Below are 15,283 nucleotides of genomic sequence, written 5' to 3' on the forward strand. Positions count from 1 at the left end.
CGTACATAGGAAAAGTATTAACTTTTGTATATCAACCTTACATCCTACAACCTTGCTAAAATTGCTTATTAGTTCCAAGAGATTTTTGGTTGATTCTTCAGAATTTCTTTCCCCAGGGACTATCATGTCATCTGTGAACAGACTGTTTTATTTCTTCCTTCCCAGTCTGTAAACCTTTTATTTCCTTTTCTTGTCTTACTGTATTAGCTAGTACTTCTAGTACAATGTTGAAATGGAGTAGTGAGAGGGAGCATCCTTGTCTTGTTTCAGATCCAAGAAGGAAAGTGAGTTTCTTACCATTATGATTTTAGTCAAAGGTTTTTTTGGAGGCATTCTTTATCAAGTTGAGGAATTTCCCCTGTATTCCTAGCCACCTTTTAAAATCTTACTCCAATTCTTCCATACACCACAATCTAGCTCTTTCTCCAAAATTCCAACAAAACTGACCTTGGCAATATCATCCATAAATCATATATAATCAATGTGAATCTTATTTCAATAAAATTCTCCACAATATTTGACACCGCTGATCACTCATTCCTTGAAATCCAGTTTACCCTTATCTTTTGGGGTACCACACTTTCCTGGTTTCTCTTCTATCTTCCTGACCACTCTTTCTCAGTCTCCCCTACAGGTTTAACTTTCTCTACCTACTCCTTAATTATTGATGAACCTCTTATCAGTTTCCATTTCTAGGTATTCTCATCTTTTCAGAAGTTTTTGTGCATCTGCGCAGATCCATACATTCTTTGAGCATCGGTAAATATCTATATAATTGTGACTTACTAATCTGTGTCTGGCTTCTTACCTAATATCTAGCTAATTCCTTGAACTCAATATATGAAATAATCACTTAATTTTCTGCCTCCAAAGCCAGTGTATCCTCAATTTGCACTGTCTGAGTAAATGGCAGCCATTTGCTCAGGTCAGAAACTCGTGATATTTCTCCTTCACTTCTTACTTTCTCCAAATTCCTTCTACTCAACTACCCTATAAGTTACCAGTAATTAGCTACTATATTATTTAAATATTTATTGACTTTCTCCTCTCCGTTCCCTGTTAGGACACTGATCCAGGCCAAGATCATCATGTCTGACCTGGTCTTCTGCAGTAGCCTTCTAATTGTCTCTCTGCCTTAATCTGTTCTATTCCCCCCCCCCCCCATGTGACAAAAGTACAAATCTTCTCCATTGTTCTTAGCATAAGTGCAAAGTCCTTAAAAATAATTGCAGGACTGCAGAATCTGCCATCATTGCTATCTGCAGGCTCATTGCTGGCCACCATGTCTTTCCTTTTCTCTTAAGCTCTAGTCACACTGAATTTCTTTCAGTTCATGGAATTATGACTTTTCTTATCTCCTGGCTTTTCTAAGAATTATTTCCTGTCTTGAATACTTTTAGCTTTCTGTCTGCTAGATTGAAATTATCTTTAAGAATTATATCAAGATATTTTTCAGGTAGGCATGCATTTTCTGACACCTAGCTTAAGATATGACACCTGCTTTATAGTCTTATGGCTCCATATAATCCTCCTACCGCAACAACCATCATATTATCTATTTATTTATTTCTCTGCTTCCCTAGCTAGACAAGAATTTCTGTAAATTTGCTTACCACTGCATTCTACCATTTAGGTAACTATTACTCAGTAAGCACTCAATATATATTTAAGAATCAATAAAAACTAGGATTTTATTTTTAAAAGTCAATCATTTCTTTTGTTCTCTTTGGTTGCATTAATATACTATATATTTGTGTTGTAAAAGTTTATATTTTCATTAGTTTACTGGAGAATTATGCCATCAAACTTGAACAATTTAATAATTCCAAAAAATTTTGTTTGTGTACTCTAGAATATTCACTAGTAATGGAAGTTTCTATATAGAATAAATGTGTCGACATTGGACTCCAAATTACACGGTATTAACCAGGAATGTGAGGAGGAAATTAGAAAGTAATTTGGAGCTTAACCACATGGTTGTCCGTGTACAAGTGCCCTGGAGAAGGAGTTGGCATCATGTGCACATCTGTGCAAACACTGGTTAATCTGGCCAATGTCTTCAAATCTGAACATGTGTAGTAGGGTTTTTTGTGTGTTTTTTTCCTTTCCTTTGCTCTGAGACATGTTTTCCTGTTGCCTTTTATGGATATCAGCATGAGTTTTAAAAACACTAGGAGGCTGGGAACACTGAGACATCAAGATAGGTCTGTATAAAGGGAGATGTGTATGGTGGAGAAAGAGACAGAGAGAGTAGGGAGAGAAATGGATAGAAACAGAAAGAGGTAAAAGATGGAAACTGGAATATACAGACAGAACAAGAATTGAGTCAAAGGAAAGCAATGTTGTCTAGCAAATGAAGTTCACAAATCTGAGCAATTCAATATCTCCAAGATTCCACACATAACACAGGAATGTACATGATGTGAGGACTGATCTCAGATGTGGTAAAGTGTCCTGTACTATCTGACACTAGATGCTTTGAGAGGGAAGAATTAAAGTACAAAATGAGATGAGAATCTCTTCTGAAATAAGTAGCATCAAGAACTTGAAAAAAAGGCCGCTTCAAAGTAATGAGGTTTGAGGTAAAATCAAAAACAGTTTTTACCTCTAAGAATAGCATGTATTTGATACTCTACTTTAGAGATATATAACGATACAGTGAGTATATATATATATATATATATATATATATATATATATATATGTTTGCTTACAGAATAAACAGAGTAAAAATACTTTTAATTGGGATCAAAACACAACTTTCCTAAGCAAATAGAGACAATATTATTTTCTTTTCATTGGTAACTAAAAATAAGGTGATTTAGAACTTCATATAATCACAGAACCATATGGTTTGAAAGATTAAAAAAAACTTTAGATATACCTCCATCTTTGGGGGATTAACGTGGAAGTAAAAATACAGCAATAGTGACAGCCCAAACTTTTGTCTTTTAAGATCTTACATTAAAATACATATAACTTTTGAATGAGAAAATAAATAAATTCTGGTACACTGTGCTTTCTGCACTCGTGATGCCCTATAGCAGGGAAACAATAGCAAACAGGTCCCAGCAAAGTAGTAGATATTTTTAAAATTAAACAGGAAGGATGATCTTCAATAATCTAAAGTTTCATTTATTTTGTTCCAATAATAAATTTTTAAAATATGAAAAAAATCTAAGGTTGGTTAGCTATTAAAGGCATTGTTGTTGTTTTTATTCAATAAATATTCAATATTCCCTTATTCTATGTAAGAAAGTATGGAGCTGAGAAAGTACGGAGGTGGTAGAAAGGCAAATAAGGTGACGCGTCTGTCCTAAAGAGTTATCTAACCTGGAAAGTGTATTTGGTTTTTCTTTATCCTCTCATCCCTTAAAAATATCATTTCACAATATAGCAAAGTTGTATTTAAGAAACTATGGACATTTTAAACTTTTAGGGCACTTATTTAATCTTATAAAACCAACACATTAAATTGGAATTGGCATAACAAATATACTGTGCTAAACGATAAAGCAAATAAAAACTCGATGTATTTCTTCCAAGAACTCGTAAATTTTCCTAATGGAAGAATGAGCTTGCTTGAAACATATCAAAGAAATGTATAACTTAAAATAATATAGTATAACTACCCAGTTTCTGAATTTCAGAGGTATTTATAATAATAAATCTGAATAAAACTTAATTTTGTAAACATTTGATTCCCCAAGTTCTCACTGAACTACATGGAATATTACAGTGCATTTAGTTTTTAAGTGATGCTGCCAATAGTATCATTCTTCTGATAAAATGCTGAATATGCAATTAATGTTTAAAAATATAGCCAAAGCTATTCAAGTATTTATTTAAAAACTGTATGAACGTACTGGTATTTAAAATTAATTAAATGTATTTGCCCCTTCAACTACAGATTGAACACTTACAAAGTAGCAACAAAAATGTTATATACTACAAATCTAAGGCACCACCATATTTGGGGTTACTGGACTTAAAATATAACACTAAATTTGTATTCTTTTTATACAAATTCCTGTTAGAAATACTTATGTGTATAATTTTCTTTAGAGCTATAGACTTTCCTAAGTATATGATTCTCAGATTAAACTCTGAAATTCACTGTACATATTTGGAGACTGGGTCAGTTACAAAATTTTAACTTCTATGGCACTGTACCAAACCCTCTTAAATAGGAGCAAGTTAATAAAATCCTTGAAAGAGAATTATCTTTGAAATGAATTAATGAAAAAGGTACTTTTCAGGACTCATATATAATTAATATTTTTAGATATAATACATTCATACTAATGTAATATAAAAAAATACAAGAAAAGGCATTAAAAAATAAAGCACACTAAAATCTCAAAACTATTGGCCAAAAAAAGTAGTTTAGGGTTTTATTTAGTTTTCCTTTCAATTCACTGAAACAATAGTGACTGGGCTCCTACAGTGCATAAAGGTGATTCTTATAGACACTATTACTTTCTTGCTTCAAAACTATTTTTCAAAAGTCATACAAATCTCCAATTTCCCAAGGTTTATGCCACTTGACAGAACTTTAATCAAAAACATGTTTGGTTTTCCTACATAGAGCAGATACAGTCCACTGCTTGTTCATCTCGGCACTGATTTGAAAAAATATAGAAATCTGTCAAACTCAATCTTCGTATTACCTTTAACCAGGAAGAAAAATCTCTATACAAGTTTACATTGTGCTAAATTATTTAAAGTACAGCTATTTCCTTAATGGGGAGCCATTTGGAAACTATGGAAGTTACCCTGAATGCATAACTACACATGCCAGTGAAGGACTTCCCAGATGAAAAAACATTTTGAAGCGTGACCAATAACTATTTAGTATCTGCACAGCAAAGCTTTTTGAGAAGACTTTGAGGAATAATTTAGCTGGAATATTGTCTTCTTTTATATATTTATAGTCTTAGAAAAAATAAAAATGAGAACAGCTACAAAATACTGATGAATATTATCAGTTGCTAAAATAAGTTCTATTTTATTTAGAGTGACTATTTAATTTGAATAAATTGACTTAGGCATTATTTTCCACTGTGGATAAAAATTTGAATAAATGTATATTAATATTAGAGAGAGAGGAAATTTATGATATTCCAGTGGTGCTTGTAGTGACTTTAAAGTAAAGTGCTAATCACTAAAAGATTCTAAAATCATTCATTAAGAACACCAATCAAAATATAATTTAAATATGAAATGGAAATAATAAAACGGGGAGTCCTGCAAAGGAGTAAACTAATTAGCAGCACACAGCAATCATACAGAATACCCACGAGGCACCAGAGCCAGGCTCGCAGTCACGCGGGGAAGCAGAGGGGACGAGCAAAGGCCTCAGTCTGCACTTACCAACCTCCACAGCACGAGAGCAGTTGGGCCCCGGGAAGCCAGCGGGGCACTCACAGGAGAAGGAATCCGCAGACAGGCCTGACAGGCAGACGCCTCCGTTTGCACACGGGTTGGGATCGCAAACGTCGCCTGAGGAATAAAGAAGCCGACCGTGACTTTCCGTTGTCTCAGCACTGAAATGCGCCGCTTCACATGCCTCACTCACCTTCCTTCGGTGAAGTCGCCGTGCAAGTCACATCAGCAGATGGGGCCTGCAAGACCCATTTGAAACCATGCGCTTTTAAGAGACATGGTAGGTAACACAGCAAATATTAAATTTCACAATTCAAACAATTCATACTGAATTGCACGCTAAAAGCTATTAATTCAGTTTGGGGTTCCTTCATGACATGTAAATGAAATACTATCTAATTTGTTGAAGATTAACTGAAAAATCTATGGTAGACTGCTTTGTTAATTACTCCAATAAATAACCTTTCGATACCCACATACTTTGCTCCATAACTCTCCAATTCCTCTCCTGAAGTGGGTGGGATTTATTTCGGGATCCCTAGACTCTGCACGTGTCCCTGCGACTTGACTGGGCTGTAGGATGAAGCAGGAGAGGTCTGCAAACGCTCTTGGGCGTTTCCACTTCCTCTGAGAAGCCCCCCGTGCCTGAGAATAAAGGCAGGCCAGCCTACTGGAGGGGGGAAGATAAACGTGGGAGGATAGGAGAGGAAAGCGCTACCTATATATAAGTTGTGCTATAACAAAGACCTAAAATACGTGCCCTTGGCTTTGGTGCCGGGTAGAGAATAAAATCCGGAAAGGTCCTGAGAGAAGGGCCGCAGGAAGCTGGAAAGATGGCTATCCACGCTATGCAGAGGAGCAGTTGGTAAAGCTGCCACCTGAGGAAACTTCGGTGATGGAAAATGTACCTAATGAACTTTTGTATACTAGTAATGAGCTTTCCAGGCAGAATGTGAAAATGTCAGCTGGCTCTTAATAGCTCCATTTGATAAGGTACTATAAGAAAGAGACGTGCTAAATAAAAAACGCAAGAGCCTGAAGGGAACATGAAGGGATCAGAATTGTGGTAGAAAATAAAGCTATTTCTCAACTCCGGCCTCTCAAATGAGTGAAAGATCAAGTCCAGATCTTGATCAGAAAGACATGTTCTCAACATAAATATCAAATCAAGGATGTGGCTATGACACTTTGTGAAAACATTTCGAATAATTCAGGTGCAACCTGAAAGACTCTCTCAGGTAATTCAAAGGGTTTCTAGAAATCTGAAGGGTATTAACCCTGAGCACCTTGCAGACCCCAAAGCCTCAAGGGAAAACAAGGCCTCAGGTAGCCATGCCTGTGGCTTTACTGCAATCAGATTCAGAAAAGCCCATACAGTTTTTAAGGGAGCCTAGTAGGTGAAAGTACCTCCTTCTAGATTAAGAGAATGAGGCTTTGTAAAAGTTAAAAAAGCATCCGGGCCCCAACTCCCTACTACTTAATATTTCTTAAGAACTTGATTCCCTTATAGGAGCTTTCCCTTTTCCCTGCTAGCCACTTTAAAATTTTAGACAAATAAAAATGGAGGTTAAGATTTTTGTCAAATTTATGCAGCAAGTCATTAGCTATATTAGATGATACATAAAAACACAATATTAACACTGGAGCAGATGTTAGAAGAGAGAGTCATTAAATAAGTGAACACATGAACGGATTAATATGTTTTGAGAAATCCAAAGATTGTAATAGGCTAGACTACGGAGTATTTGGTTAAGAATAGCTGAGAAAGTGTAAATAGGTCAGATCAGGAAAGATTAAAAAATGACATTGTAACTTATCAGATGAGGAACCAATGAATCCTTTTACATTATTGTAAAGTTTTGACATAATCATACCTATATTTTAGGAAGACTATCACGGCAGCATTCTACAGAGTACAGTTGAATGGGGAGGTTGACAAGTGGTAGAGATATTTCAATGTACTTTCTGTTTACCTTATTAGATTTCTAGCTAACTAGCCACTCAGCTATCCCTCCTCTTGTCCATCCTTTTGTCCTTCTATCCTTTTATTCCTTGAGTACCTATTTTATGGTAGGCACTGAGTAAGCTGGACATACAGACTTTACCATGAAGAAGTACAGAGCCTACCAGGGGAGATAAAGCAATAACAATTACAGCACACAGCGGTAAAAGTTGTGGTTAGTGTACAGGATTCAAACTGTAGGGTCAGTAGGGGCTTCTAAAAGGCTTCGGCACTTTCAGGTGATGTAGAACAGGAGGTACATGACCAGCGTTCCAGGCAAAGGGAATAACATCCACAGGGGAAAAGATCATGCTCACTCCAGGAACTTCAAGCAGTCCCCCCAATCAGAGCATAGTTGCGTATGAGTAATAGAGAGAAATAAGCTCAGAAAGGTGGTACACTGGACCAAAATTTTGAAGTTTATCTTTAAGCAGTGGAAAAATCATAAAGAACTTTATGCATGGCAAACCATGTGGTCACATTTGTATTTTATGATGACTCAGGCAGCACTGTATTGCGTCAAATGAAAGAATCAAGGCTGAGAGCCATTCCCCCAAATCAGTACCACACTTCCCCTCAGATAATTAACCCAGAACAAAGGCATTAGTGTTGAAATTTTCTAGAAAGACCCAATCACCAGTTTAAAAGTAAAACCGGGCCTCTCTGCCTTTGGCGCGAACAGAGCAGCTCAGCTTTGTACAGTTAGACTAACAACACTGCCATCTCCTAACTCCATACAGTGCATGGCGATGACTATTAACGCCAAAACATTGTTTTGCTGAGATGTCAATCATAATTTTGTGTATTGTAAATACTATATAAAGAGGAGCTCTACATTCCCCAGACCAGATCTGTTGTTGCAGCAATGTGACCAGATCAAGGTACGTAGAAGTTGTTTCTATTGCTTTATTTACATTAACAGAAGCAAGGTCTCCAGGAGAAAGGCAAGGCATGAGCAGAATCCTAGACGTTCTCACACATACTCTCTATATGTATATATTTATTCAAAATCAAGACCCTCTCATTCTGACCCCTCTCACTCCCACAGCCAAGTCCCTGCATAGTTTCTTCACTGATGTGCTCTTACAGTCCAGGTATCCCAAGGGCCACAAGAGGCTGCAACGTCTGGTTCCTTTGATTATCCCATCATTATGGGGAGTTTTGGTGTCTAAAAACCTTTCTTGGTATTCTGTTGCCCTTTCAAGGTGATAATACTTAATCTAACTGGTTTTCTACCAGGTGTGTATGCCAGTCATGTAACGCTTCTGTGGTCAAAATGAGACAGGATGATCTGTTTACCTCTAATTATATCTTGTAGATTCCAGCTGCTGTTGAGCTGACTTGTTTTTTCTCTTTTCCTTGTACTTGTTTTTCTTCTTTTTTGCTTATGTCTACTTATTTCTAATAGATTATATACTTGTAAAAACTCACATTTATCCTCATTATCAATATTTACCTAGCATCTTTTTGAAAGGTAGGAAAAAGGTAATAGATTTGGCCAAAATGATGTACAAGGTAGAATCAAGATGGCATTGTGACCAAATTAATGTGGGGTTGAGGGATAGCAAGGAATCTGATTTGACCGATTTCTAGAGCTTCCTGGATGACTGAATGGCCATCGTTTATAAGAAAATATAGTAGATTTTGTTTTAAAGGAACTATTGTGTTTGAGAAGTCTGTGGGTACCCAAAATGAAAATGTTCCATAAAGCTATTAGTTAAGCAGATATAAAATTGGAGAGGTTTTGCAATGACATGAATTGTTAATAATGAATGTAGGAACTATATTTCAGTGAGAATCTTTGAAGGGAGGGTAGAACAGGAGAGGGGAGGGGAGCAGAGTAGAAAATAGAGGAGAGGAGAGGTCCAAAAAAAGGAACTCAGTGCTAGGCCTTTTCATTCCAGTACAATTAGTCAGTCTATTCAATTACGGTCTAGTATGCTGAGGTCTGCCTGAAATTAATAAAGGCCCCATGGATACCTGTGTTAGAAGGAAAATGTCAACAGAAAATAACATGTTGGCCTTGGATACAGTAGAGGGCAGGCAACAGAAGCCTATCAAACATAGTATTACAGGCTGGGCTTCAGATGGGTTCTCCATGAAGTAAGTGCTAAGACCAAGTTGAGAGTTCAAGAAGTTTATTGAGAAGTAATGCCTGTGAAAGATAAAATGAGAGGAAAGTAGAAATGGGAAGGAAAAGCCTTCAACTAGTGATGCAATTCTGACATCTGTGAAAATAAATGAGGGGGGGTATTAGAAGGAACACTGAGCAGGTGAGCCTCAGTCTGTAAGGCAGACGTGACAAGTCTTAGCCAAACCACTGGGAGGTCTGAAGCAAAGATCACCCTTTAGAGGAATTCCTCAAAGGCAGAAATGACCAGGCATTAGTGCCCTTACCATGTTCAATCCCTGCCTGGATGTGGTCCAAGTACACTGAAGCTCACAAGCTCATGCGGGGTCCTGAAAGTGCTGCAGAAGGAGGCTGGGAGCTAACTGCATTCCTTGTTCTTTCTGAAAGGGAGATTGGAGCCCAGCACCTCCACAGCTGTCACAATCCCCATTCACTCCAAAAATTGTCCTGGTTTGGATAAGTTACACAACGATTATTTTCTCTGCACACCCATTATGATACAGTAGATGATCTGATATCTTAAGTAAAAATAAACCTTCTCTGGCTGGGATTTCAAGTACAATTAAAATGCACTGTAGGGACTTCTGATTCCCAGTCGTTTCAATTAATCTGAGAAAGCATCAGGTAACAATCCTGATCAAAGTGTAATCAGACTCTTGGACTTCAAATCCATGTATTAGTTCTGTTTGTTTGTTTGTTTCCCAGTGGAAGTCTTGGTAGAGTCTATTAAAACTAAGATGGCAACCAGTAGAACAAGGCAGGCTCCATAAAGGAAAATAGGACAATACATGGTTTCATGATTCTTTATTCCACTGTCAGCAGGCTCCTAAAATATACTTCTGCGCATTATAATCTGTGTGCAGTGTTATATCTTGATGCTTCTTGGCTGGCTGGCCTCACCTGCTTTAGATTTGGACAGATGTGTTTAATTTGAATCTAACTATGTTTTATGATTCCATCTGCAGTTTATGGCAGACAGGCAAATTAAGCTGATGCCGATTTGCCTTTTGGCAATAGAATGAAGCAATTATTTTTCCCAGGGGCAAGAAATCATTGCAGGCTAAATTTAACTTCCTGTTTGCCTGCCCTGCCCCCCCCCCCCTAGTTCTGCCTGGACTGGGACTATCCTGTCTGTGTTCAGTGTCCAATTCATTTTTCTCACTGACACATCACTTGTTGCCAGTCACCTCCTATTCAAGGTGATTCAGGGTCTTATTTCACTTCATTATCAATTTGCAATCCATGATCTTTCAGCCCAGATAGTAAAATCTATAAAATATCCTATAGTACTGCAGAAGGCAAGCAAAAATAAACAAACAGGAAAAAAACCCTAAAAACATAAATCAGTATCTTTCTGCTTGAGTTTGTGTTTTTTCTGTGATCTCAGTACACAACTATGCAACTTCTGATGCCAGGTAAAGGGGAAAACCCTATGTTGGCACTACTCTGGGAATTAGGTGGACAGAACAGCTAATTCCTCTCATCGATATTTAAACTCTCAATGGTTTATGTGCTCAGTTTTCTTTATGTGTTAGTGCCTATATCCAATTCATAGATCTGAGAATCCCTGGTCCATTCATCATGTATTGATACTCCAGGAAGTACATTAGACACCAAGGATACAGCCCAGACAGACACAGAAGGTACTTGCACTCTCAGAATTTATATCATAGTGAAGGGAATGCATAATGAAAAACTGACAAATAAATAAGAAGGTGATTCCCACTGTAACAAAAGCTTTGGGGAGGTGGGGGAGGAGGAGAACAGGATGATGAGAAAAGCAGTAAATAAAACTGGTTACTTAAGAAGGGTAGTCAAGGAAGGCTTCTCTGCGGAGGAGCCACTTGAGCTGAAACCTGAAAGACGACTAGGAGGTAGTCCTGTTAACCTTAGGAGCAGCCTTCTCTGCAGAGGGAACAGCAAGTGTGTGGTCCTAGCCATAGACAAGAGAATGATGAATTAGAGAAATAGAAAAGGGGCTAAGTGTATCTGGAACACAGTAACAAAACGTCACTAAATACAATTTTAGTAGAAGCCAATTTATAATTTAAAGCCCCACATTTGATTCCCTGTCCTCCTGATAATCAAGGGAATTTCTGCTAAGCCTTAGCCTTATTCTCAGTATGTATCCAATGTCCACGGGAAATATATTATTACATTTACATGTTAATGTATTTACATAATTATTTATTGATATCTTTTTACATATGAATATATTTAGACAGTATTTCTCCTACTCATGTGTTTAAACAGTTATGTAAATATGTTGATAATTTATTTCGGTGAATGTATGCCCCTTTGTTTTCCATCCCTTCAACAATGCTAGAAACCACCTAAAATATTTCTGCTCCCCCATCCCTGCTCTCTCCCCATTTCTACAAAAAATTTTATATACCAGTGTAGAATTAGAAATAAGAGAAGTGGTAAAATATCAATTAGACATCTTATTTCACTAACACAAGGCATTATTTAATTCTTCAACATCTCCACAAACTAAATGCAATACATGTTTATATGTGGAAAAGTAACACAGAGGGACCATTTAAATTCATGTTCCACAACCATGACAATGCAGGTCTGTGTATTAAAACCTCATCTTCAGTTTATTGCTCTCCCATTGAACTTGGCAGTTATACTCCTATCATTTCATTAGAAACTAAAAGAAAATAAACGCTTCATCTTCCATTACACAAGTTAGAATTTGAACCAACTTGTAAACAGAGTCGTTGGCAAAATGAGCCAATTCTGGTGCACAAATGAGCAATAACCCTAGTTAAAAATGAGATAAAGTTCATGAGAATTAGCACACTCAACCTGGCAAAGCTCACAGAGAATGTTTAGCACCCTTATGACTTACTGCTGGTGAAATTGTTAGCAAAATAAATGTGATTTTTTGAATCAACAATAATTTACTTTGGTGCTTCTTAAGAGACCATTTGTGTTGAACATTGAAATTTTATTTGTTGTACATTCTAATGAGTTTGATGCATAGATTCTGATTTGAAAGCCTTTTTTCACAAAATAAAAGTTATGAGTGTGGACAGTTTACATTTTTTAAAAAGTTTAAAATGTTTAATTTGATTGTTAGTTTTATACGTACTTTATAAATAAATTCTAGTTGATATTTCAGACAACCCTGCAATTTGCAGTAGAGAAGAAAATGAAATAAAATGCTAATAGTTTATCTGCATTGACAGGATGGACCTGCCATTTTATTGGAATACTTATAATAAAAAGATCATCCAATTCTATACCTTGGTGTTCAAAGGACCCCCAAATGATTATATTCAGTCATGGAAGACACAAATCTATATGAATGAACAAAGAAACTTAGACTCACTTAGAGTCACATTAATGCTAATTTAAAGCAGGATGCTTCTCAGCTGTTAGTCAGTGGTTTATCCAACTATTTCTGAAAACATTTTTCTTTTTAAATAACTTTTTTAAAAAGATAACTTTTTCAATGCTAAGGGAATATCGGGCTAAGGAGAATTAGAAGAAAATCAGCAACAATTGTTGAGTGTTGACTATTTGAATTTTACATCCTTTAACACACAGCTTCAATCAAGGCTAGTTAACTGCATGAAAAGACAAAAATAATTCGGGCTCTGCATTTTGAAAGAAAATCTTTTGATATATTTTGTATTTTAACACTCTGGAGAGTTCCTTAAAATAACAGCATCCAGAGTCTTTAGAATTGAAAGGGACATTAGAGATGATCTAACCCAGTGGTTCTCAACCTTTGCTGTATATTAGAACCACAGGGGAGATTTTCAAGTTCCCGACGCCCAATTCAATTAAATCAGAATCACTGGGGGTAGACCCAGTCCACCACGTTTCCTTAAAGCTCTTTTGAAGATTGCAATTTATCAAAAAAGAAGTAAAATGAACAGGAGAGAGTGAAGAAGGAAAGAAAGAAAGGGAGAGGGAAGAATAAAAGGACGTTTGTATTTTCCTGCCTTCAATTGAGAGGAAGGCAAATAAGGAAAAATATTTTTTTGATTAGCTTTGTTAGTACTCTATGAATTTTGAAAATACAGTTTGCAGGAAGCTAAAGTTCACAAATTGAAAATAAAGGCATTCAGTATGTTAGGGAAAATAGAATAGATACTACTTAATACTAACAACTATATTGAATTCCTATAAAATAATTAGATGAAATTTTATAAATTACCAGAAAATTGAACCATACGGTAGAGTTCTCAAGTACATTTTGACTAAATTATTTCTACCTACGAAGAATATCCATCTAGTCATTTAGTTAATATTTACTGAAGCCCATCTATGCGCCATTAAAAGTGATAATTACTGCACAACTATGGGGCCCATGATAGACAATTACCTATTCTCTGGAGTCTAACAAAAGACACAAATAAATTGGCAAGTAATTATCACTGTATTTCAAGTCTACCAGAAAGGAAATGCCTGGTAACAAGGGAGCACAATAGTAGGACACCAGATTCAGACCTGTGAGCTAGAAATCCGTCTCAAAGCAAGTGACCCCCAGTTCAAGGCCAGAGGATTAGTGGGACCAGCCAGGCAATGAGGCAGAACAAGAGATCCAAGGCTGAGCGGAAGCATGTGCAGGTGCCAGCAGAGCCAGAGCATGTGGTTAAGAAACAGGATGACACTCGTGTTGGCTTCTGCAAATATGATGACATTAGAGGCCTGAGAAGTAACATGCAACTGCGGTAAATGAAAGATTGCTGCTCGCCAAAAAAAAAAAAAAAATAGAAAAAGGGTGGAGGGAAAGCATACAGGCCCAGCTGAGTTTGGAGACCAGAATAGTGGCAACATGTATCCAACTAGGTATTTGGTTAGAGGTCAACAGCTGGGGTCCTGCAGGAAGTGGAAGGCAGGATTCAGGTTTGTTGTTTTACTAGACAGATGTGGTGAGGGTCAACACAGCAAAGGACAGACACCTGAAAGCTTTAGATTTCTTGAAAAATGCATAAGATAGCATATTAAATTCTATGCTCTAAGATTATACATTTTTATAATGATGAAAAAAACTATAAGCCCAGTGAATTCTTCTTTCAGAGAACCATGCAGTTCTTCAGTAGACAGGAAAGGACAAATTAAAAGATAGAATCTGGCTGCTGTATATAAATAACGGAGGAGATCATGCTAGTAACACTTAGTCTATCAATCCTTGTCAAGAATGCAAACTCACACTGACTTCATAAAAACAATCAGGTGATAAAAAGAAAATTCAATGCCATGTTCAACTATCGAAGTTTCATATTGCCTTCTTATTTTGATCGTGCTCTATGAATCCTGCCTTTTCTAAATGCAAAGTTGCTCAGCCAAGATATAAAAATAGCCTCCAAAGATAACTAGTTGAAAACAAGTCGGCTAACTTGATTATTTAATAGACATAATAACCAAAAGAAAGGACATTTTGTTAATCTTCCTAACCAGTTTTATCAATTTTTCAGGCAGAAAGGCTATGTCATGTAAAAATTACCAAAAAAATTGCAAAGTCTAATTGTGTTTTATTTAGAATCTTGTTTTAAAGTATCATAATTTAAAACAGCAGTAGAATGACAGTTTCATACGTCAGCATGTAAAAAATGAAGGAGTATCTTATACTCATTTAAGTGCAGCCTCAATTACTTATTGCCAGGATGTTTAAAGTAGTCAGTCATTCCACTGAATAACATTTATAAACTGTGCCACTGAATCTGATCATATATGTTTATCCATTTGGTGGGTGGAAGAAAAAAATAAAAATTAAAACTAGTCCTTTTTTATAGCCAGGTAGT

At 36.5% G+C, this 15,283-nt stretch overlaps 1 protein-coding gene across 1 annotated transcript in view; it reads right to left on the bottom strand.

Annotated features, from left to right (window-relative positions):
• Nucleotides 1-15,283, bottom strand: part of EDIL3 (EGF like and discoidin domains 3) — a 357,017-nt gene that overhangs the window by 245,850 nt on the left and 95,884 nt on the right. The window contains exon 2 of the mRNA XM_016210330.2: nt 5,374-5,502. Coding sequence (XP_016065816.1) covers nt 5,374-5,502 — 129 coding nt within the window. The remainder of the gene's footprint in view (nt 1-5,373; nt 5,503-15,283) is intronic.

Source organism: Miniopterus natalensis, chromosome 3, assembly GCF_054644295.1.
Source record: "Miniopterus natalensis isolate mMinNat1 chromosome 3, mMinNat1.hap1, whole genome shotgun sequence".
Taxonomy (NCBI): domain Eukaryota; kingdom Metazoa; phylum Chordata; class Mammalia; order Chiroptera; family Miniopteridae; genus Miniopterus; species Miniopterus natalensis.